The sequence below is a fragment of the Pelmatolapia mariae genome, linkage group LG20, assembly GCF_036321145.2.
Source record: "Pelmatolapia mariae isolate MD_Pm_ZW linkage group LG20, Pm_UMD_F_2, whole genome shotgun sequence".
In the NCBI taxonomy this organism is placed as follows: domain Eukaryota; kingdom Metazoa; phylum Chordata; class Actinopteri; order Cichliformes; family Cichlidae; genus Pelmatolapia; species Pelmatolapia mariae.
In genome coordinates, this window is record NC_086244.1 from 22,855,115 (window position 1) to 22,877,053 (window position 21,939).

Consider the following 21,939-nt stretch of genomic DNA (forward strand, 5'->3'; position numbering starts at 1 on the left):
TTTTTTGCCCCAATGAGGTCTCTTACCTGGCAGTAAAGAGTCTTAAAGTAGCGTGACGATCCCAGGAGGACATTCTTATGAGCTTTGAAGATCTTTCCGTCCACAATGACACAGGCATCGCAAAGGATGCCATGCTGCCTCTGCTCATTGAGCTCTCTGAGGAGCTGACGGTAGTGAGACGAGATCTCCATGTCCTCCTTCCTGTTGTTCATCTGTGTAGCTGAACAAAAGCCTCTCCTCCAAACATCTGCTGGAAAATTAAAGACGACGTGCAATCAGTCAACTAAATCTGCGAAACATATCAAAATATTTTAAGTGTACCATTTGAAATGTACAGTACGGACGTCTGGTTTCTGCAATGCAGAGAAATAGATAAATATGTATATATAGCAGCAATAGAATCTAATCCATTTTTGCAAACCTTATTTAATTTTCATGTAACGGGGCGAGAAAAAAAAGTGAATTTAACTGAACCACTCTTTTATAGATGAGCCAGGGTAAGGATATATCAGTAATGACTGTGACATAAAAAAAAAAACCTGACATCAATGGAAACCACATCTCAAATGCCGTAGCTTGATGTCTAAAAACAGCCCAGTAACAAATAGTCAAAATTCTCTGTGTTTAAACCATGTCTGACAGGTACATTTATGTGTGTGTGGGAGTGTGTGTGGCTGCGAGTGTGTGAGTGCGTGGCTGCGAGTGTGAGTGTGTGTGTGTGTGTGTGACAGTGAGTGTGTGTGAGAGAGAGAGAGCATGTGTAAGCTCATTAAAAATGTCAGTTAAAAAGTGTAACACTTTCACAAAACAGTTTTTGAGGGAGCAAACAGACTCATTTAGTACGGACCACTTCACCATTACATATATCAATAAACACAGCCTCGGTTCCTATTTGTTTTATTTATTTATTTATTCTCATTTCCCTTTGACTATGAATATTCAATCAGCTGTCTAGTTAAGACAGAAATCCACTCTTGAACCTTCACCTCAGTGTTTGTGATCTTGCACGGTTCAGTCAAGGTTTGCGAACACTGAGGTTTTTTTTGTTTTTTTTTAAACTACAAAGAAAGGACCCTTAATGACAAATTGTGGAGTGGCTTGACTGTCAGGGAACAAAGATCTAACTTTCATGGTGGTACAACAGGAAGACTGTCATATTTTATTGTTACTCTTGCAAATTAAATCCCATAAAAAAGCTCACGACTTGAATGTTTACAATCTCTTATCTCATAAGAGAGATTCTACTTTTAGCCACACAAATAGCAATTTCTGATTTGTCTTTTTGTTTTTTGTTTTTTATCATTTTTTTCCTTTGAATGTAGATGAAACATTATAGCCTGCTGTGCACAGGTTAGGTGACACATAAGATGTACTGTGAGCTCAAACACTGGAGAAGCGCTGCAGGAAAAGGCCATAGCGAGGGGAGTGAAGAAGGAGACAAAGGGAGACGTGAACATCGTTATGTTGAACCTGGGAAGAAGGTGGCGGGAAAACAAAGAAAACCACATTAAGATTTTTCAAATACAAACATGTACATGCACACACACACACACACACACAGAGAGAGAGAGGGAGAGAGAGGAAGAAGAAGACCCACACATGCAGGCAGTACATTAGCCAGAGCATTAGCAGCCGCCGCTCCTGCTCTTGTCTCGGTGAGGGCTAAATCGTGGGGACGCAGAGTGTTACCAAACGCAGCAGTGATTTGTTTTGGGAACGCCACAGCTGTCAGCTCTCATGGGCCATTCTACGAGATGACAGCTCGGGTTGACCAAGGTGACAGCAGCGTTTGCTCGGGGGCCGGCACACTTCAGGTCATGTTTAGCAAAGCTCTGCTCAACCTGATGGCTTGTAAGATCAGATAAATCCACAGTGTCTCCCACGTCCACTTGGACAAACACACCTCCTATGAACAGCAGTGGACAAGTGGATGGAGTGATGGTGACAACTAGTGAAGCCTGCCTTGCACAAGTAGAAAAAAAAAACAATCAATGCAAAGCAAGCTCAAAACCTTTCGCTGTGATTGGTGTTCGTCAGAGAAAAAAAAACTGTGAGGAGGAAGAAAGTTGGATGTGAAGGTAGAATAACAGTGTCCCTCAAAGTCTCAAAAGGTAAGTTTTGACGCAATGCTTTTATCCACCAGCTCACACATTTCTCAGAAAAAATCTATTGGCAGTTTAACCTTGAAATATTTTTTCCTTTTTGCATTGCTCTGATAGAGGTATTGAGAGTCTTCACCTCTCACCTCTGAGGACAAACCGAGCGGCTTTAAAGACATAGCTGTTCTGCTCCTCATCCCTCTGCTCTTCTTCTCTCAGGGCCACTGGCACATCCAATTGTATAGACAAGTCTATAAGATAGACTTGCTCTCAGAGCCACATAAAACACAAAAGGAGTCATTTATTCACTGAGACATATTCCTCTGGTTTCTGTGCCCGGCTTTTTTTCTCCCACCAACATGGATGGAGAAATAAAGGGTCACTGTACAGCACACACACACACCGTTCAGCAGCGGTCAGCACCATTTCAGACATAGATTTGTTGGTAGTTTAGAGGAAGTCAGCTATAGCAAGTCATTAGGTGGAGCAATAATGTCTTCGCTCACACATTTAGGATCAGCCAGCTTTCTGTTTCCGTCTGTGTTACAAAGATGAGCTCTCGACTGAATGAGTAACATGAAAAAAAGGAAAAGAAATTAATTTTTTAAAAGTCTGTGTGAGATTTCAATGTGTTTCTTTGTCACACTAACCAAAATTTCTTTGGGTTTTAAAATCAAAGTTGGACAAAGGACACCTTAAGAATCACCTCGGACTTTCTAAAATTGCACTATAGGAATGTTCATTATTATTTAACGGTGTGTAGAGAGAGGGATTAACGTCTAAGTTGAAAAAGCCGGCAGATTAGCAGGTGATGAAAACAACCATTAGTTACAGCCTGTGCAGGAATCAGTTTGTAACAAAATTCATTGCACATCTGTAACTGAGAGAAGTCAGAAACGTCTGACACAGATATCGTGCATCAGTGCTACGCACCACGAGATGAAGGAAAAAAAAATGTGATTGTAATTTGATTTGACTTATTTTAAATACAGCTTACAATCCTTATCAGCGTATAGTTGCGACTTTTCATATTCTTCTGTGATGGATGTCCATAGATCTAATGATAATGGCCCTGTGGTACTGCTCTGATACAATAGACCAGGTACAAAAAAAGTGTCATTGAGTTTGGTTGAATGTAATGTGAGCGCGCAGCTAGAATTGCACCCCAAAACATGTTAAATGATGCCTTAGATTTACCAAAAGCAGCAACCAGTGGAGTGTAAAACAAGAAAAAAAACCCAAACAGCAGTGACTGAGAGAAAAAGAGAAAGAAAGGGAGAGGTATAATCAGATTTATTGCCTCAACAGACTCGAGACATACTGAGTTAGTCGTTAGGTAGAGAAAAGCAGCTTTAATGGAGAGCGCTTTGACCTCTAAACTCTTTGCTTGCCTAATTGGCTTGTTTAATTTCAGCATGTCCAAATCCCTCCAGTCAAAGACTCCTTTTCCAGAGGAACCAATCCTGAGCTACACATAAACATCATGTTCATAGTAGCTTCTCTCTTCCTCAAAGATCTCCGCCTTTTTACCCCAGAATCACCAAGACCAAAACCCATCCCTCCTACAATATGAGTACAGCCTGCTGTTATATTAAATCATTACTTTTTTTTCAAATATACAGTATATATCTGATGCAAGACTGGAAGGCAAGGTAAAATGAACTTGTCAAACAATCAGCCATACAGAGAGCGAGCCAGAGACTTTTGCGTCGCATCCAAAGCATTAGCAGTCTCACCAAGGCTACAGAAACTAAAGCCTGCTTTCAGGATGTCACACAGCAGGAAGAAAAAGCTTTTCATCCTTCTATGAAATTTCACTGCAAAAGTGAAAAATAAATAATAAAAAAAAGAAGTAAGGAACAAGTCATCAGGAGGCAGGCTGACAGTCTGTGTGTGCCTGTTTGAGGTCAGAGAAGATTGTTTCAGTAAAGCATGCCACTGGAGCTCCAAGTCCCTGTCACCCTTCTGAGGCCAAATCAAAAGTGACTGTCCTCCTTAACCCCTCCTTTCTTCACACACACACACACGCGCACACACAAAATCAAGAGCACCGTTCCCCTCAAAACACGCACACACATTCAGTCCCTGCCCCTAAATACACAATACACATGCAAGAACTAAAAACACCCACGTTCACACGCTTAGCAGAGCCGTCATGGCATCACACCCGGTTTGTCCTGGTCACATCACGGCAAAGTCACTTTAGGCCCCAGCCAGACGACTAAAGAGATGAGACGTGTGATGGAGTGAGAGAATGGGGCTTCCTCCTTCTTCTGTTTCTCTTAATGCAGCCTGTCCCTCCGAGCCACTTCTCTGCCTCCTTGACCGCACAGGACCGAGGGGAGACGGAGCGCAAGGTCCTTGTGGATCAAAGGCAGAGCGATACTTTGTTTGTACTAGGGTTTAACACAGCGCTTTCACGGCAGGCCAACGCTGAGATTCCACGAGGGATTCGCACATCACTCTGGATGAAGAAGTTACAACATGTGCAACATCTTCGCACAGGGTGATAATATGGGATTGCACGACATATTTTAGCAAATACAACTCGCTCAAAAGCACACTTTTACTTTTGGTGTCTGTTGATTCAGCCGTCATTAACATTCCTGTCAGCAGGTACACAGATTAACTGGCTTTAAAATTCCTTCATGTGCATGTTAGCACTATCTGGGCAGTTTGCAGTTGTATTTATTTTGAATTAAAGGATTTCCAGTTGGTCAGGGCAAATTATCATTAAGTGGCCAATGTGCTGCTCGCAAAACCGCCACCCTCAGCTAATCACTCCAAATTCAAATTGTGGCCTTCTGCTCGACAAATGTAACAATTCAGCTCATTATTTGATAAAATGAGTTCGGCATGTCAAACCGAGTGAACACAGAGTTCACACAGCCCCCATTTTGAGTGGCCACATAAATAAATAAAGCCATTAATAAATCAAGAGAAAAAAAATAAACTGATAAAATCATGAGAGTGAAAACATTTTAAAAACATTTAAAGTACAGCGTGAACTTGTTTTTGCACGTATAAAATTCTTTTGGTTCATTTACACCACTTTTCTGTGTTTTGCATTTACATTGTTGTTACAGATATTTCTTTCAAGAGTCTGTGGAGACCAACGGCAGCTAAACGAGATCGAATATTAGACTTATGTTCAAAATAATGAACATAGCACAGCACGGATTACAGAATACATGCAGCTTTGAAACACACTGCCAAAGGGCACAGTGCTGCAATAGATCTCTTATCTTTACTAATACAAGATCAATTCATTTAATTCATAAACAAAAGCAGGCCTTATTACACTGAATTCCCCCCGTTTAACATCCCTATCATTATCTTGGCGCTGTCTTTGACAATCAGCAGGGGAGGATGCAATAGAAACTGGCCAGAGATTGAAGAAGTGAATGAATATAAGGAGGTAGGCAGAGGAATATCAAAGCGGGACTCGGTAGCCAAGAGCTGGCATTTATGCTGTCAACCACCCCGGCTTCATGCCTGAGCTACAAAATTTTATCAGTTAAGCTAAAAAGGCAACACGCTCCTTTTTGCATATTTTCTAGTACTGACTTGCACCATCACCCTATCATATCAGAGCAGGCAGTTTCTGTGGAAAAAGGAACCGAGGTGGCAGGTCTGAACTGAATGATTATGCGCTGTGTTAACCTTTCAAACAAAGTAGAATAAAAATAAGTTGTTTATATTACGTGGCTTTTTGACACTAATACCGACAAAAATAAGAGGAAGTAAGAATTTGTTTATTTGAATGTGAGTGGACTCTTTTTTTTCTGCGTAATGAGAGAAAAGTACTGGAACAAATTAGAACATGCATAAAGGGAATTAAAATGATATTCGGCTGAACAATAGAGGCACTGTTCTTACATACACATGTGGCACAGGGCAGCTGTTACTTTCTAGTTTCAAATCTACTGCTTCCACTACTTAAAAAACAAAACAAAACAAAAAAAGTTCTATTGAATTTCAAGGTTTATTATTTTCAATGTAAAACTGAATGTGTGATGAGTGTTATCGATGTTCGCCGAACACTTTACAAATGAGGGGCCTACAAGAGGTCGCGTTGAATGCGGGACGAGGTTACGCGAAAACGGAGCAAGGTGAAGAGTCAAAAGGGAGACAGGGGAAAAAAAACGTAGAGCTGGAGAGATGAGAATGGAAGAGATAAAGACCACTGAAAAACAGAGAGAGAGAAAAAAGAGCTAGAGCAGAGAATCACAGAAACGCCAAGGCTAGAACGATGGAGAGAGAAGATAGAAAGAGGGGGAGACAGGAAGAGAGGGGAGAGTGACTCAGGCAGCCAATATTTTTTAAACAGCTTTGCTTCCACTCAACTGGGCATCAAGGCCATTATCCCGGGGTTAATCCCCAATCCGACGGAGCTGGCAGCCTTCCGGGACAAGCCAGGGTGGCAGTCCATCAACAAGGCGGGCACGAACAAAAATAACACACACATACTCAAACACATGCATATGACACAGAGCCAGGCCCAGGCAGGCATGCAAGCAATTAGAAAAAAAATAAAACAACAAAGCTATTAGCTGGCTTGTTCTTAGCTGCTTTTTCCTTTATTGTCAGTTGAAAAAAAAACTATTGCTAATGTCTTGTCTGTCATTTTATCTCAGTTTCTGACTTCTTTAAATCTCCCTGTAGGTTTTCCGTGTTTTCTGTCTCCCTTGTTTCTTTTATCACACGCCCTCCATCTGTCCACCTTTATTTTCTCCACCTTCCCCACCAGCTCTAATCGTGCCACATTTTGCACCTCTACCTCACTCTCCCTTTCTCTGCCCGCTCTCTGTTTCACTGGCCGGCATCCAAGGAGCCAAGGTGGAGGAAGAGATTGACTCAAAGAAGGATAGCCATGTCATGTGGAGAGGGACCAAAGAGGATCCGGGAGGCTTAGGGAGACTTAGCAAAACTCCCTTCATCCCTTGCTTTTCCATCCTTGGTCACACCTTGCACACACTGACCAAAAACAATATCCGCACCTCCCTTATTTTCACCTGAAGACTTTCATGCAGTTACCTGTACTTCTTTTTATTGTTTTGGTTTTTTTTTTTGCACATCCAAAAAGATCAGCCTCTACAACCCTCCCATCATTCCGTCCCACTGATCTATACGGTTAAGCAGCTCCAGACGTTTTCCGGCACCATGCATTCTCACCTTCAGCCAGGCAGGTGTTAAGCCTAGAGTGATCTGATGGAAATCCGGTCATAGTAAGGATGGACTGGGATCATCCCGGAGTGACCGGGAAAGAGGTGTGACTCAAACACACTGCTGTTGATGTCCTTTAGCTTAAATACCCTGGCTGGGTTTCAACTTCACCTTAAATGCCTTGCAAGCTGTGACACTACTTAACATTTTAGAGTTTTTTAAAAAAAGGGTGAGAAGATCCATGTGACCATCTCTCTGTTGTCTCTTTCCAACGTCTTCCTCCTTCACACTCCAAGATGTGTGTGTGCGTGTGTGTGTGTATGTGAATGTAGTTTCTGGGCTATCTTTCTCTCTAGGCCCCTAAGCCTGCTATGTCTCCCATGGTAACTCCCTGACTGACGACCCGGGGCTTAGCCTAAATTCTCCCTCTATTAAAAGCTGTGAAATGCAAATAATGAAACATCTCATTACCACTGTCGGAGAACCCAAAATGAAAGGGGGGGGGGGGGGGGAGTGGGAGGGAGAAGCACAAGGCTTGGGGGGTTGGGGGGGTGGAGGCAGCAGCCAGGGACTGTAATACAACGAAAGAGGGCTATACCGGAGGGAGGAAAGGTGAGAGGACAGGGAGAAACAAGCGAGAGCTGGAAATAAAGGAAGCAAGGATAGATGAAAAGGAAAGGGAGGATATGAAGCGCGTGAAAGGATGAGAGCAGATCTCCAGACAGTGTGTCGTTTCTTCCATACACGCTGTCATTAACAGAAAGGGGACCGGGACTAGCCAGACAGAGGGAGCACCCTGATAAATAAATTGCTGCAAATGAGCAGGTATCATTCAAATATCTAACAGCCAGTGCTAGAATCTTCCAGAATCTGCCGCACAATCACCTGCAATGCATGTGCAGGTAAAGACGGGAAAAGGCTACTGGTTTGTGAAAAACGTTTGCGGTGTACGTGGAAGTGAAATCACCAACAGGAAGTGTTCGTTTATGGTTTTTCAGGTGGGTGGAGACAAGTGGTGTAAGTGTGGCATTAGAGATGGGGGTGGGGTGCTGGGGGAAGGTCACTTGTGAGAATGATCACATCACCTTATGTGGTCTGTTGGTGTGAAACCCAAGTTTCATGACTGGAATAGTTCAGAGACTCATCTGCTGATTCACAAACCCCTGATAGTCTGAGGAAATTTGTGGGACGTGCAGGTTTTAACGTTTGGCATTGTCTAATAGCAGGATTAGTCCATGGCTTCTTGAAATCTTTGTTTAAGAAAAAGAGTATTCTGATGGATCACAAATGCATCATGTCTTTTACATTCCTCATGAGGGAGAGTAGTAGATTATCTGGACTGCTGGAACAGATAAATGTTCCCTCTTTCTTTATAAACACCAAGGTTATGTCTGTATTTTCAGTCCTATTGAAAAAAAATAACATTACACCCATCACTGCGAAATCTCTACATGTGTGTCATACAGGGGAAGGAACACAAGCTGAAGCAAAAAAAAGAAAAAGAAAATTATGCAGACGAGAACTTGAAGACAGCTTTTGCTAACAGACTTTCAAGTTAAACTTTGACCAACTGTACTGCATAACTGCATAAATATGTGGATGCCAGATCACAAAACATGTAACATTAAAAGTTCTTAGTGAACACCTCAGTCTCCGCTTTACTGAAATGGCTTTCCACATGATTTTGGAAACGAGCTGCAGGGATTTACTTCCATTTGGTAAAAGAGAATTTGTAAGGTCAGTTACTGGTGATGGGAGAAATTTCACTTTTTTGTCAGGGGGGCATGGTTAATTTTTATTTGCATAAAATATTTGCCGTGGTTCAGTCACCAACTCACTCCTGTCACTGCATCAGTATACGGTATACTGCAGTGATTATTTCCGGCATGTGTCCCTCACTCTGTCGTGACCAAGAGGTAGCCTATCTGAGGCTCTCATTCACCCACTAACTCACCAACCCCATCAGTCCTACACTTCTGGCATTTCCCAGCTCTCAGTCCTTGTTTATTCATTGTAAGCTTTTCCTCTTAGTCCCAGGTTTAGTTCTTAGCCAATCATATGCTAGCTTACAGCATGCCCTTACATGCATCATTGGCTGTCATTGGCCATAGCTGGTGAGTGAAGCTGATTTGATTTTATGTTTGACAGAGAAGTGGAAGAAAAACAACAAGTTGCTTGTGCAGTAAGATGAATGTAGTGAATGTATAATTCTTTTTAGAGATTTGTTCCCTGCAAACAAATGATTTGCGACCATCACGACACTACCACTCACAGTTGAGGGTTAAGCTCATCCCAAAGACCCCTGATGACTTTGAATTTAGGGCTCTGTTAGTGTTGGGTGTTTTTTTTTTTGAGACTTGATATTTGTTGCTTATGTTTTTGTCTCTTTATTCTGCCGATCTAGCTGCCTGCCTCTTGGTACATACCAAACTTGTAAAATGCAACTGCTGAATAGCTGCGCAGTGTCTCCTTTTTGTTGTGTCGAGCTGCAGTTGTACACAGACACTGACAGATTGAAAGCGAGATTCTGAACGGCAAATCTAGCGCCGCGGAGACCTGGCATTGTATAGTTGATGTTAAGTACTGCAGAACAAAGAACCGGTGTGAAAGTCTCTGTTCTCATGTCAGACAAGCATGCGAGCTAACAGAAGCAACAACCGTCGCACGTTACTGGTTGAAGATATTGATCATTTAATAACATATAAGGTTGTTTAGTTAAAGTGTACAAAGATTCCTAACATCTTATAGCTTCCGCTTGGACCCCAAAGCTTGCTGGTTTTGTTCAGTTTAAAACCAAACAAATATCTGAGAGGAGATTTTGCTTTGATTACAACAAGCAAGTGCATATGGGTGTAGGGGTTCCCTGCACACACACACAAACACACACACACCACACCACATTCACACCTTTGTGAATATATTGGCAGTCGCCAGTTTTTGAACTGACAGCGCCCAGTTGGAAACATTTAACATATCATCCAACCTAGACTCTGCGCAGGGAGTTAAGTACTGTACTTCCACATCAAACATAGAAAAAGAATAACAAAAGTGGTGTTAACCCTTTCTAGGGCACTCGGTGAAATACTTTAAACCAATAATCCAACTATAGAGAGTTATTAGATGATATTATTATTGGACTTTCTTTAACTTTTGTGACTTGTTCATTTCAGTGATATGTTGCACATCAAGTTCCCATATATATATGTTTCCTTGCACAAAAGGTTAAGCTTGGCCAAAACTCGACATAAAAGAAGCAAGAGATTGTGCTGTTTGACTACAGCAGCTACTAAAAAACAAAACTACAGTAGGGTGCTCACTGGGTTGAGCAGGTAAAATATGTGCTGCAGAGGCCAAGATTTGATTCTACCCCGAGCCATTTGCTGCGTGTCTTCACCCCGCTTAGACTTTCTCATCCACTCTCAAACCATCCTGTCACAATAAAGCCCAAACGAAATAAAATTACAAAAATGATGACTCAAGTTGTTTAAAAGGCATAATTTTCATTTATTGTACTCTTCTCCCCTGGGCTTGTTTTTATATCCCCTCGTCTCGTCTCCTCTAGTTTCTCTTATTTTGGCAAATCTCAGTTCTGTTTTCAAAAGCACCAAATGGCTTTGTGGCCAGAGTGATGGTGACAATATAAGGCTACGGACTGGCTCAGAACTCACATTTAACACTTACTCTGATCTCTCTCTCTCTCTTTCTCTCCATGCCAGCGAGCCACTCGGTGTGTGTGCGTGAAAATGTCTGTGTCTGTGTGTGTGTGGTTGTCCAGACCCTCTCATAGGTCTTAACACAAAACCTGTCACAGCAAAAAAGCAACCTGTCACGACTCAGCTAGACACGACTGTACATGACTGCACCACAAAGAACACAAGCAGGCTGTTCCCGAGCTGTTAAAACAGTCACTGCAGCCACCAGCTCCAAAGGTCTCAGGCAAGAACACACACTAGGACACAAGCACACACATATACACACATAAAGCAAGTGAACAGTGAGGAGGAAACGAGACAAAGGGTTACCAGGAGAGGAGGAAGACAACGTAAAAAAAAAAGAAAAGAAAAAAAAAGATCACGTTGTATAGTAGGCCTTAAGGACTACACGTCTGAAATGTCTGACAGCTGAAAGCTAATTGTTGTTTGTTGGAGTGTGTGGTTTTTCGATGTACAGCTGAATGACTGAATGATGGTGACTCACTGCTGGTGGCCAGTCGCTATCTGGTGCCGAGGCGGGCGTCCAGAAAGTGTGTCTGTGTGTGTTAGGGTAACTTGGTGAGACTGTCGCTCTGTCAGACAGCAAACAGAGGCATCTTTCTCAAATCCACACTGGGCCACAGCTTACAATGAGCTCACGCAAAGAGGGGAGCAAAAAAAAAAAAAACCACGACAGCTTAAGTGTGTACTCACAAGTTCAACAGGCACAACCTGCATCCCCCCTGAGCAAATATTACGAGACTTTACTCCCTGCTAATCTTATTCACAAACACTCTGGAGCGCACACAAAACAAGAAATTTAAAAAAAACAAAACACATCATTGTACTGTATTAGCTTAGCACTCCACATACAATATTCACTCGTGACTAACACTCCCAAAACTAACTGTACTACTGAGCAGCTCTGGGATTTACATATAGTGAGCGAAGCGTTTATAAAAACACATTTGTATATAATAGCCCGGGGCTGTGTTGTCACTCATCAAGCTGATCAAAAAGCAGCTGCTATACAACACTGATGAATCTTGGAGTGCTTTTGCAAATCTGTCCTTCAACGGCAGAAAAAAAAAGGAGGTGAGATAAAGGGAGAGAAATCAAGGGGAGAGGAGAAGAGTATCTAAATATAGAGAGACTCGCATTTTGGAGTCAGAAAAGAGACAGTGAAGGGTAAGAAAGAGGCAGGGAGACAGGAGATGTAAGAGAACGGAAAGAGAGGAGGAGAGACAGGGAACTAATACAAAAGCAACAGAAATGGAAGGAGGTGGAAAAAAGTAGCCTTGAAGCTGCAAAAGAAGAAGGAGGGAGTATGGAAAACCGTCAGTATAGACTCATTAGGTTTCTCATCTACTGCACTGCTTAGTGGACTTCTGGAGAACTAAACACTTATTGTTAAGTCCACAAGACTTAAGAGTTTAGTACATGACATAGGGTATCACCACAGGTATTAGTCAATGCATAGCATCGATATGGAGGCTCTACCTCTTCAACAAAAAGGCTGCAGCTCCTCTTCTGACTAAATTCTTAGAGTAATCAGTGAAGATACAAAATCAATTACACTCTTTGTCTTCCTTGTTTCGCTGCTGTGCTGCGCATGGAGTAACTGCTCCATTTTAATGGCATACCTCCTAAAGCTTCTGGCAAAAAAAGGAGCAGATTTAAGGTAAAGTTTCAAGTAAAGTTTCTTTTGTTGGAATGTAATTGTTTGTTTTTGTTTTTTTGTAAAAAGGGACTTTTTAAAGGACATTTGCATTGACTGAAGAGTGGCTCAAGGCCATTATGTCCACTGTGACTGATGAAAAGTGAGGCTTGATCAGACAAACGCTTCACTTCAATCCTCACTTCGGTCCTGATACCTCATTTTCTGTCACCCCCTCCCTGCTTATCTGTCTGTCTCTTCACTCAGCCAGCGTTAAGTTGAACGTGACGCTGACTGTCACCTGTTGACTGCTGCCATTGCTTGCAGGCTTTTGGAACTACTGCTTGCCCGCCCGCCCACCTCCCCGACCCCCAGACAGCAATGGAAAGAACTGTAAATTCATAAAGAGAAGAAGGCATAAGAAACACAATGAGCGAGGGAAGGACAAAAGGACCACTGTGTAAACTCTCACCATGGTGCTCACCATCGCTAAGGACAACACCCACCACGGAAACCTAATTTTGAAGAAGTCACACATTCCCACATTGTGAGCCAGTGCCAGTATCAGGTGTCTGTCCAAACCACCAACCACCAATCAACTGCCACCCCCTTCATGACACACCAGCACACACACCAAAACAACCAGGAGGGGGGAGGTGAGATACAAGACAAGAGGGAGGGAGGGAGGGATGCGGGGGTGAAAAAGATAGAGTAAAAAAGATGAGGGCACGGGGATAGAGCCAGCTACAGACAAAGGCAGACAGAATGGCAATGAGTGAAAAGAGGAAGAGTGAGGAAAAAAAATAGAGAGAGAGGTGAAAAGCTCAATGCCATCTCACTGTGCTAGAAGAGAACAAAAAGACAGCAACAATGATGCTTACATATGCATGTTTCAGTTAGTGTGTGTGTGTGTGCCTGTACATGTTTGAAAATGCGGTGTTGGAAAGAGTGGTGAGAGGGCCGTTGGGGAAATTTGCCCCTTGCCACCGAAAAAGGGATGTGAACCTACTCACTTCTGTTCCCATGTGGATTGGCTTCACCTCTTTTGTTCATAAAGGGAACTACACTGACGCCGAAGAGCCCATAAAATGTACGGCCACTATGACAAAGGTCCACTTGTTTCGTTGATTTATGAATTTCACATGTAAACACACAAAGGACGTGGTTTTGGAACAACAAAAAAAAGCTTTGTTAAAACCTTTCTGAAGTGAAATAACTTCCTCCAGTCCTAACAGAAAACTTACTGCAAGTTGAACGGCTTATCTTCACAGGTAATACCGCATCTGAGCTAAGTCTGTTGGTGTACTTGGCAGAAAACTGGACCCTGCAACTTTTCATATTAACAGAATGTATAAATATGCGCTAGGGTCAAGGGGAAGGATAAAAATGAGAAAGGGAACAGAGAAAGGGTAAAAATGAGAAAAGGAGTAGAGGGAGGGTAAAAATGAGAAATGGAGTAGGGGAGGCCACATGAGGCACCTGGCCCACTTACAGCAGAGGAGGGGGTGGTGGAGGAGAGACGGAGGAGGAGGAGGAGAGGTGGAAGATTAAGGAGTGGGAGGGGAAAAAAAGAAAAGGAGAATTTGGAAGAGGAGGAGGAAGCGGAGGGAGAGGATGAGGAAGAAGAGGCCTGGAGAGAAAAAAGCCAGGTTGATACAGCTGGGACGGTGCAAGGGGAGGTGGGCGCGGGGACGACGGGGGGCTAGGGCAAAGTGAAGGAACGCAGAAAGGTTAGGAGAGAAGAGGATGTGAGATGAGAAGGCAAGAAGAAAAAAATAGGAGATGAAATAATGGGAAGGGGGAGAAGGGCACAGGGGGAAGTGAGAGCAGGAGAGAAAGAGAGAAGAGGTGGAGGCTGGAGACGACGAGGTGGCCTTGTGATGTTGAGAAAGGAGGTGGTGTGCGTGCGTGCGTGAGCGCAATGAATCTGTGTGCGTGTCTCTCTTTGTGTGTGTGTGGGTGTCTGAAATTATGACGAAAAAACTAACACCTCACCCAAAGTATGAATAACCGACCACAACAGGCCAACGTAGGTTCAATCTCTTCTCCCAGCACATTCGAGCAGCCTGCCTATACCACTAATATCCCACTAATACCACCCACAGTCCTCGCTCCACCTCACATCAATGAATATTTCATGTCCTGATGGCACTTTTAAAGCAAAAACTAATTAGCAAATCCAAGTTGATCTGGCATTAGTCATATCAGGCCAATTAAAAGCCCAGTCCTACTGTACATGTTAATGGCAGCGAAGTGGAATAATTGTATGTTGAGCAGGGGAGAGAATGTTAAACAGGCCTTGTTAGCAGCACTTTAGCACTCTAGCCTGAGTCCATGGCTGGATTACAAAACTCTACAAAGCTGAATAATGTTCGTCAGAAACACGCACACACATACGGAGGCACACACACATCTTTGAAAGCGTCAAACGAAAACTCTATCCATTAATTAGAGTGTCGCCATCAATTCCATGGGGTCAGGTCTGATACTTATAGCTAAAGAAGAGAAATAGTTCCAGGGAAAATGATGGCTCTATGCTACAGTACTAATATTAAACTGAGATCCAAATATTGGCAGAAGCTTACAGGTCAGATGTTATTCAGTATTAGTGGGAGAAAACCATTCTCTGCTCCACACACTGTTTCTGCGGTCAGAGCCAGTCAACATAAGGTTGTAGAGACAGTTTTTGTGTGGTATTTGAGTACAGAAAGGTGCTGGTTTGTATTTGAGTCCTGCCAACCTTCCTTTCTGCGTGTGTGTTTTTTTTAAGCAGGAGTTTAGATTGAGACAGACAGCACTGACACACACAGACTAAACTGTGCTGCACAAAAAAAAGCGACAGAATAACAAGGGCTAGAGCGCTTTTGGAATGAATGTCTGTTTCATCACCACCACCACCCCTCCTCCAACACAGTCACCCCCCTCCCCATTCTCTCTCCTTCACGTTCTCTCTTTTCCTTCCTCGCTCTGCCTCCCCTGTCTCGTTCTCTCACCTGAGCTTTGATATGGAAATCTCTCACCAGCCAGAGCCCGAGGCTAGTTGACTGTTTCTAAAGATGTATTTGCTCAAAGCCGCTCAATTTCTCATCAAATGCTCACACTATGTGTATAAAAGACAAACTCTTTCACTGGGAAAATAACAACTAACAACCATGTACTTATATGAAGCTTTCAACAGTCTGCAAACTCCAGACCTCAACAAAGAGGTTTTTCTAAGCCCAAAAACCTTCAAGTTTTTAATGGCTTATATAAATTTGACTAAGGAGATGGCGACCTTTCTGCAAAGTGGAGAGACGAGGACGCCAACTATCTTGTTGATAAAATAATTCAACTGAGCGCACGCTCGTGCAGACTGTATTTTCTCACTGGTTTACCAGTTCATCCACGCCAGATAATGATTATGCATTAAGGACAGCCTACCCAGCATATATACATATGAGACTGAGCCAAAAAAAGTGACATTTGGAAATATTCAAGGGCGAGTAAAACAATTTGCAAAAGGGGCAGAAATCATTTAATCATCTAGAAAGAGGTAAGAAAGTCTGGGTAAGATAAAATATGTTTTTTGTCAACAAAAGCAAATCATGCGAACAACAACGCTAATCAGTCTCATGTCAGCTCATTACTAGAGAGTTGTGATACAGTATCACAGGTTCAGAATGCAGACACTGTTCTTGTGTGTCATTCTTTTGCAAATTACTGTGATGGGTCCTTTTTTTTTAAATAACTTGGATGCAAAAAGATAGATTAACTCTAAAAAGCTGATTTTTTTCATACTTCCCACAGAGATATAAAAGTTTGAGTCAGAATATCCTAAAACATGGGGTAATCTGTAGCTTAACACCAAAGGAGTTAATGGAAAAAACATGAAGGGCACAGTTGCTAACTGCCTGAGACAGAGAAATATGTAGTGTAAATAAGCAAGCTTAAAGGGATAAGAAAACAGATATAATTTCTGTTTTGTCTCTTGTTTGTTTATTACCAACAGACAGAATGCTAACTGGAAGATAATATGTGTTTGTTATCTAACCGGCCTGCATTACCTGACGTGCAAAACTGCCATCATCACTTCACTTGTTGCAATTTTGTTTTGACAGCTTCCGAGCAAGTGAAAACGCACAGAATATTAAAGCAACAATTAGAAGTGCGGTGACGAAATAATGGAGAGGATCTGATCGGTTTTCACAAGCTGGCCCGAATGTGCGCATTGATGCAATTGATAACTGATGTTAGATAATGTTGCCAATTCCAGAAAATTGCTCATGATGCTGATAAGCATTGTGTGATGATGGCTCCCTGGAAAAAAAGCCGTTCTGCTCCACATTCCTAAATAAAAGAAAAACACACCCTGGTGAGAGCACGCGAAGTGAAATCCGTCATCTGTTTTCTCAGGAATGTGTGATCCAAAAAGGTGTTTTGCAATATCAACAGCTCCTAAGCAAAAATTTTCAAAATTCCCTTGCATTTATTTTTAGCAGCAATCAAATTTAAATTTTCCTTCAGGACTTCAATCTTTCTTCTGAATTGTAAAAGACAAAAAAAAAAAAAAAAAAGATTAAAAGCTGGCAACGATTTTTTAATTTAAAATTCAGGGACAAAGTAACGAAAGAAAGGAACTTAACAGATTGTTATTTTCATTGACGTCCTTTTGCACAAGCAGGTGACCAAGTGAGCGCAAACAACGCTATGAAATATTAAGATATATGTGAGAGGTAGGGAGTAATTCTGCACATGTGTGCGGGTCTGGGGTGGGGATGGATTAAACTCACCTGTTCTCTCTGCTGGGGGCAGATAGAGCATGTCAAATGAGTAGAAAGGGAAGCCAGCTGTTACACACAAATATACGGACGCACACACATCCCCCACAGCATCCGTGTAACCCCATGGGGATTAGGAACACCTGTATTCATCCCTGCACAATGAGCTATAGAACCAGTTAAGCTAAAGGGCCTCGGGAGCTATTACGAAATGGGGGGATGGAACCGGTGGAGATATGGGTAGGGGCAGGTGGGGGGTTAATATGTGCCAAACTAAACTGTCTAAAAATGAAATAGATGTGAGAATTATAATATCCACGATGTAACAGGTAGGAAACAGAGTTGTCACAAAACTCCAGAGAGATGTGTTGTGTCATGTAAGACATGTACATGCCAGAGTAAGTGGTTCATTTTGCAGTGTATTAACCAAACAGGTGTTCCCATTAACAAGTAAGCTCTGAGGGGCAATCAGGTTGAGAAAACTGGCAGGGAGAGATAGAGACAGGGAGATGAATCAAGTACAAGGTTGTTAACAGGGACAAATGTGTCTTTGTGGAGCACTGATCCTTCTATCTTTTGGGAAAATGTACTGTAAATTAGATAAACTTAATGTATAGAGTATTGTCACGCTGTTTATATGAACACACGCTTAATGTTGTGAGGGTGTAGTACACTACATCCCCAGGGTCTGCGTAGCTGAAGTCGACCAACTCGCTACCACACAGTTCAGCCCACAACCTGAGCACCACCTACACAGCTACAGGCTTACATTCATACACACACGCACACAATGAAGAGGCCATAGTGTGGAGCTTCATACCTGACCACCACCCAAACCAAGAACCCTCCTTCTCATTTTCTCACCATCTATTCACACACAGCCACACCCTCACTGTTTCCCACAGATGTCCAAAATCTGCTGCGGCGTGTGGATATTATTCAGTGCAACAACCTCCGCCAGCCTCCAGCAAACACGATGGGAAACTTTGGTTTCAACCGAGAAAAAGACAGAAAAGTCATGCTGATGCACTTAATCTTGTTTAATCAACTTCAAAAGGTCCATTCATGAGAGAATGCACAAGTGTAAAGTGCTTCAAATCCTGCTTTGCAGTCCCACAAGAACACGCGCAGCTAATATTTTTTCCATCTTTCGGCCGATCTCGCCTACACTCCTCCTCCACTCATCCTTGTAACTGTTGTCTTGGTCTGTATTATATTCTCCCCGTGGAACACACAGATGGAGGTGCAGAGACACACACACACACACACACACACACATACACAGCAACACTGACATCCACTGTTCTTAATAATGATACTGCACAACCCCACTTTAGGGAAGCAGCCCCACTGGGATGTCATGTCAGGACCCACAGACAGGATTGTGGAAGAAGCTAACGTGACAGTATGGATGGCATATTGAAATGTGTTTGAATACCAGAACAGCTGAGGATTGTAGGCATTAAAAGAAGATAATTAGGCTTTCACCTCCTCATGAGGACTTTGCAAAATGTGCACGGCATGCATGCAAACACACAAACACACACACAGACAAGCCTACAGTAATTGAATTACTGAATAAAAGACTTTGGAGGATTTATCATATCAAGCGCCAACTCTTAACTGAGTAGTAGGAAGGACAAAGTAACCAGACAAATCCAGAGAGAGGCCTAAGACAATTTGGAAAAATGGCTTGATGGTCTCTTAATCCCAGAGATCCAGTTAGCTGATGTCAAACAGAGGAAAAGACCTAGATCTAACTGGCATTACAAAGCTATAAGCCAAAAGGGCACGCTTTAAATCTGCAGTGTTTTTGTTTGATTTGTGTTAGCACAAAAAAGCCCAAGTATATGTCTTCTCAGCCTTCTCTCGCTGACTTTTGTAACTTGTAACTTTGCTTCTGCCTAATCTGAAAAACAGGCTTTAACTGATGTAGGTTATACATAACAAGGTGAAACAATTAAAATAATCTCATGAGGAATAAATCCCAGCGTCAGTCTAAGTTTGTCTTATGTTATATAAAAGTTTGAAATCCCCTGTGATAATGGACAGTGATTAGATCAATGCATAGATCTCTTTGCTGAGCTCTCACCTGGCTGTGCAGGGGATGCACAACAGCCAGGCGCTCACCGCCGTTTTCTTTACAGAGCGTGAATGAAGTGGGGTTGTTCCCCTCTCACATGGTAAGCATGGTAGAAAATGGAGGAAGACGGAACTGACCGGTTTGAGAGGGCAGACACAGACAGCAGACATACACTGTACCCACAGCACTGGAGACAGACCGAGCGGGAGAGACGCTTCAGCTTTAATAAACAGAAAACACTTGACGCCACTCTCTTTTCAACTCTCAACGAGGATCAGATGATGATCAGCTGTACCTCAACAATTACAGAAAAAGAAAAGAAGAAGAAAAAAAATACCCAAGAGCACCATCTGCAAACAAAATCCCCCCCCCCCCCCCCCCCCCCCACTCTGTCTTGTCTGGTACTCTAGGGTTGGGTGTTGACGCAGCAGAAATTTCCAGCTGGAGAAATCCCCCAAACGGAGGTTAATCGAGGGGAGAAGGAGGAGGGTTTAAGCCCTTGTCTTCCAGACTCAGAGCGCTTTCATTTTGAATCCCCTCCAGACGTGTGTACGGAGCATCACTCGTATTTTCTGGTACGGCGTGTGCGCTTGACAATCTCCCCACACCCCAATCAGTGTGGTGATATCGTGTCATGCTTTTCAAAACTTTGTAAAAAATTTCAGCAGGATCCGGTGGTTTCGTCAAACTCGAGGAGCTGACACGAACCCCAAGAGAAAAATGATGTATGTGTCGGCAAGTGTCACATACACCTGCCTAACCTAAAAGATGGGCTTTTTCGAAAAGTCAAAAGGACACGTTTGACTAAGTGGTGCATGGTTTTTATTCAAAACCAGTCGAAAATTACGCAAACTGGAAACTGCATTTTCTTCCTGCGCGCTAACAATGAAAAAGTGTTTGCTACTACCCATTTGTACTAGTAATATTAATTTGGATTTGAAGCAGTTTGGTAGTATGTTCAAACACATGTGGAAAAACACAGCAAAGTGGACAGGAATAGATTTTTTTTGGTCTATCTGTTTAATAATTCGCCGCCTAATGTGTGAAATATGGCTTTGATATGCGTATCCATTCAACAAATTACAGCTTCTCCAAATATCAACAAGCGCAATAGACAGCTGGCTGTCACGTATGGAACAGGTAGGCGTACTTTCAGACTGTTGCCTGCTCACTCGGTCGGGTATATCGCTGTCAAAATACACTCTGCGTGGCTAACATGATGCCGACGGACTGGACTAAAAAGCACTAAGAGAGAGAAAAAAACTGAAAGAAAGAAAAAACAGACAGACAGGCCTTCATACAGTAGCTTTTCCGATGGCCAACTACTATAGCGCCACGATTTGTGAAGAGTTGCATTGTGTCATGTCTCCAACCTGTGCGCCCACCAACTATCAGCTGTAGACGCGATGGCTCCGTGAGGCAGAAAACTAATTGTTGGTAAGATAGAGCCTGAAGCCATGGAAATATTGCGATATCCGCCGCGTCTCAATGAAATCTTAAACCTGTTACCAAAGGGAGAGAGGCTGAACGCTGTATTTTTTTAAAGGGCTACTAGTAATATAAGGAAGTCAGACATACCTGTTACCCCATGGGGTCTGGGGTGGACGTGGTGTCGGTCCTTCGGAGTCCAATCTGGTGTGACAGCCTAAGAGAAGAAAGGAGGGGATGTCCAAAGCACTAGGTACTCTCCTTCTTCTCCTCTGTATGCTCTTTGTAAGTCTTATTCCCCGTTTTCTCCAACTCCCCGCTCCTCTTCCTCCACCAGCCCCTTTTTCTTTCTCTCTTTCCCTCCCCTGCTTTTCCGTGTCTTGGTATCAGGAGCCTCCCCCTCCTCCTCCTCCTCTTCTGTGCATGTCTATCTCTCTCCCTCTCTCTCGCTCTCTCTCCCCTTCTCTCTCAGTTCTAACCCTACGCTCTCTCTCTCTCTCTCGCTCTCCGTGTCCCCGTATCTCCTCTCGCTGTCTCTCTGGACAGTCAGGAAATGAGACAGCGTGAACGCACTATGTGTAGCCTATATCCATTTAATGTAAAATGATTCCGAAACGGCCATAATAATAATAATAATAATGATAATAATAATAGTAGTAATAATAATATGCGTTATGATGTAAGCAGTGGGGCTGTGATGAGCCCCCGTGGGTCTTCTAGCTTGTGCGTCTGTTGCCATAGGGCTCAGTAGTGACCGGGGGATTATTGTAACTTACCCCCTCTTGTGGCAACAACAAGAAAACACCGATCAGTCAAGATTTAAAAAACAAAAAAAACAAAAACAAGAGTGGCTTTTGCAGTTTGACACAGTTTGACTGGAAAACACCTATGACAGACATGTGATGCTCAGGCCTGCAAGTGTCTCTTTTTTGGCAAAAAGTCAGGGGTAATTCCACTTTCAGCCTGAGCTCTCCTTTTCACACATGATGGATTTTTTCTTCTTCTTCTCATTGCATGCCTTTAAGTTCTGGGGAAAATTATGAGGTGGCAAACATTT

The 21,939-nt window shown here is 42.8% G+C and overlaps 1 protein-coding gene across 4 annotated transcripts in view; it reads right to left on the reverse strand.

Annotated features, from left to right (window-relative positions):
• The window catches only part of zbtb46 (zinc finger and BTB domain containing 46), a 60,621-nt gene extending 39,337 nt beyond the window's left edge, over window positions 1–21,284 (reverse strand). For 2 of the 4 annotated variants that reach the window (XR_010091907.1, XM_063463818.1), the window contains exons 1-2: window positions 21,033–21,277; window positions 27–250 (exon numbers count right to left, since the gene is read on the reverse strand). Coding sequence is in view for 3 of the 4 variants with exons in the window: in XM_063463818.1 (XP_063319888.1) it covers window positions 27–212 (186 nt within the window). In the remaining variant the exon portion in view is untranslated. Of the gene's footprint in view, window positions 1–26; window positions 251–21,032 lie in introns of all 4 variants that reach the window. The other 2 variants (XM_063463820.1, XM_063463819.1) reach the window with 2 other exon arrangements.
• Between the last annotated feature and the right edge of the window lie 655 nt (window positions 21,285–21,939).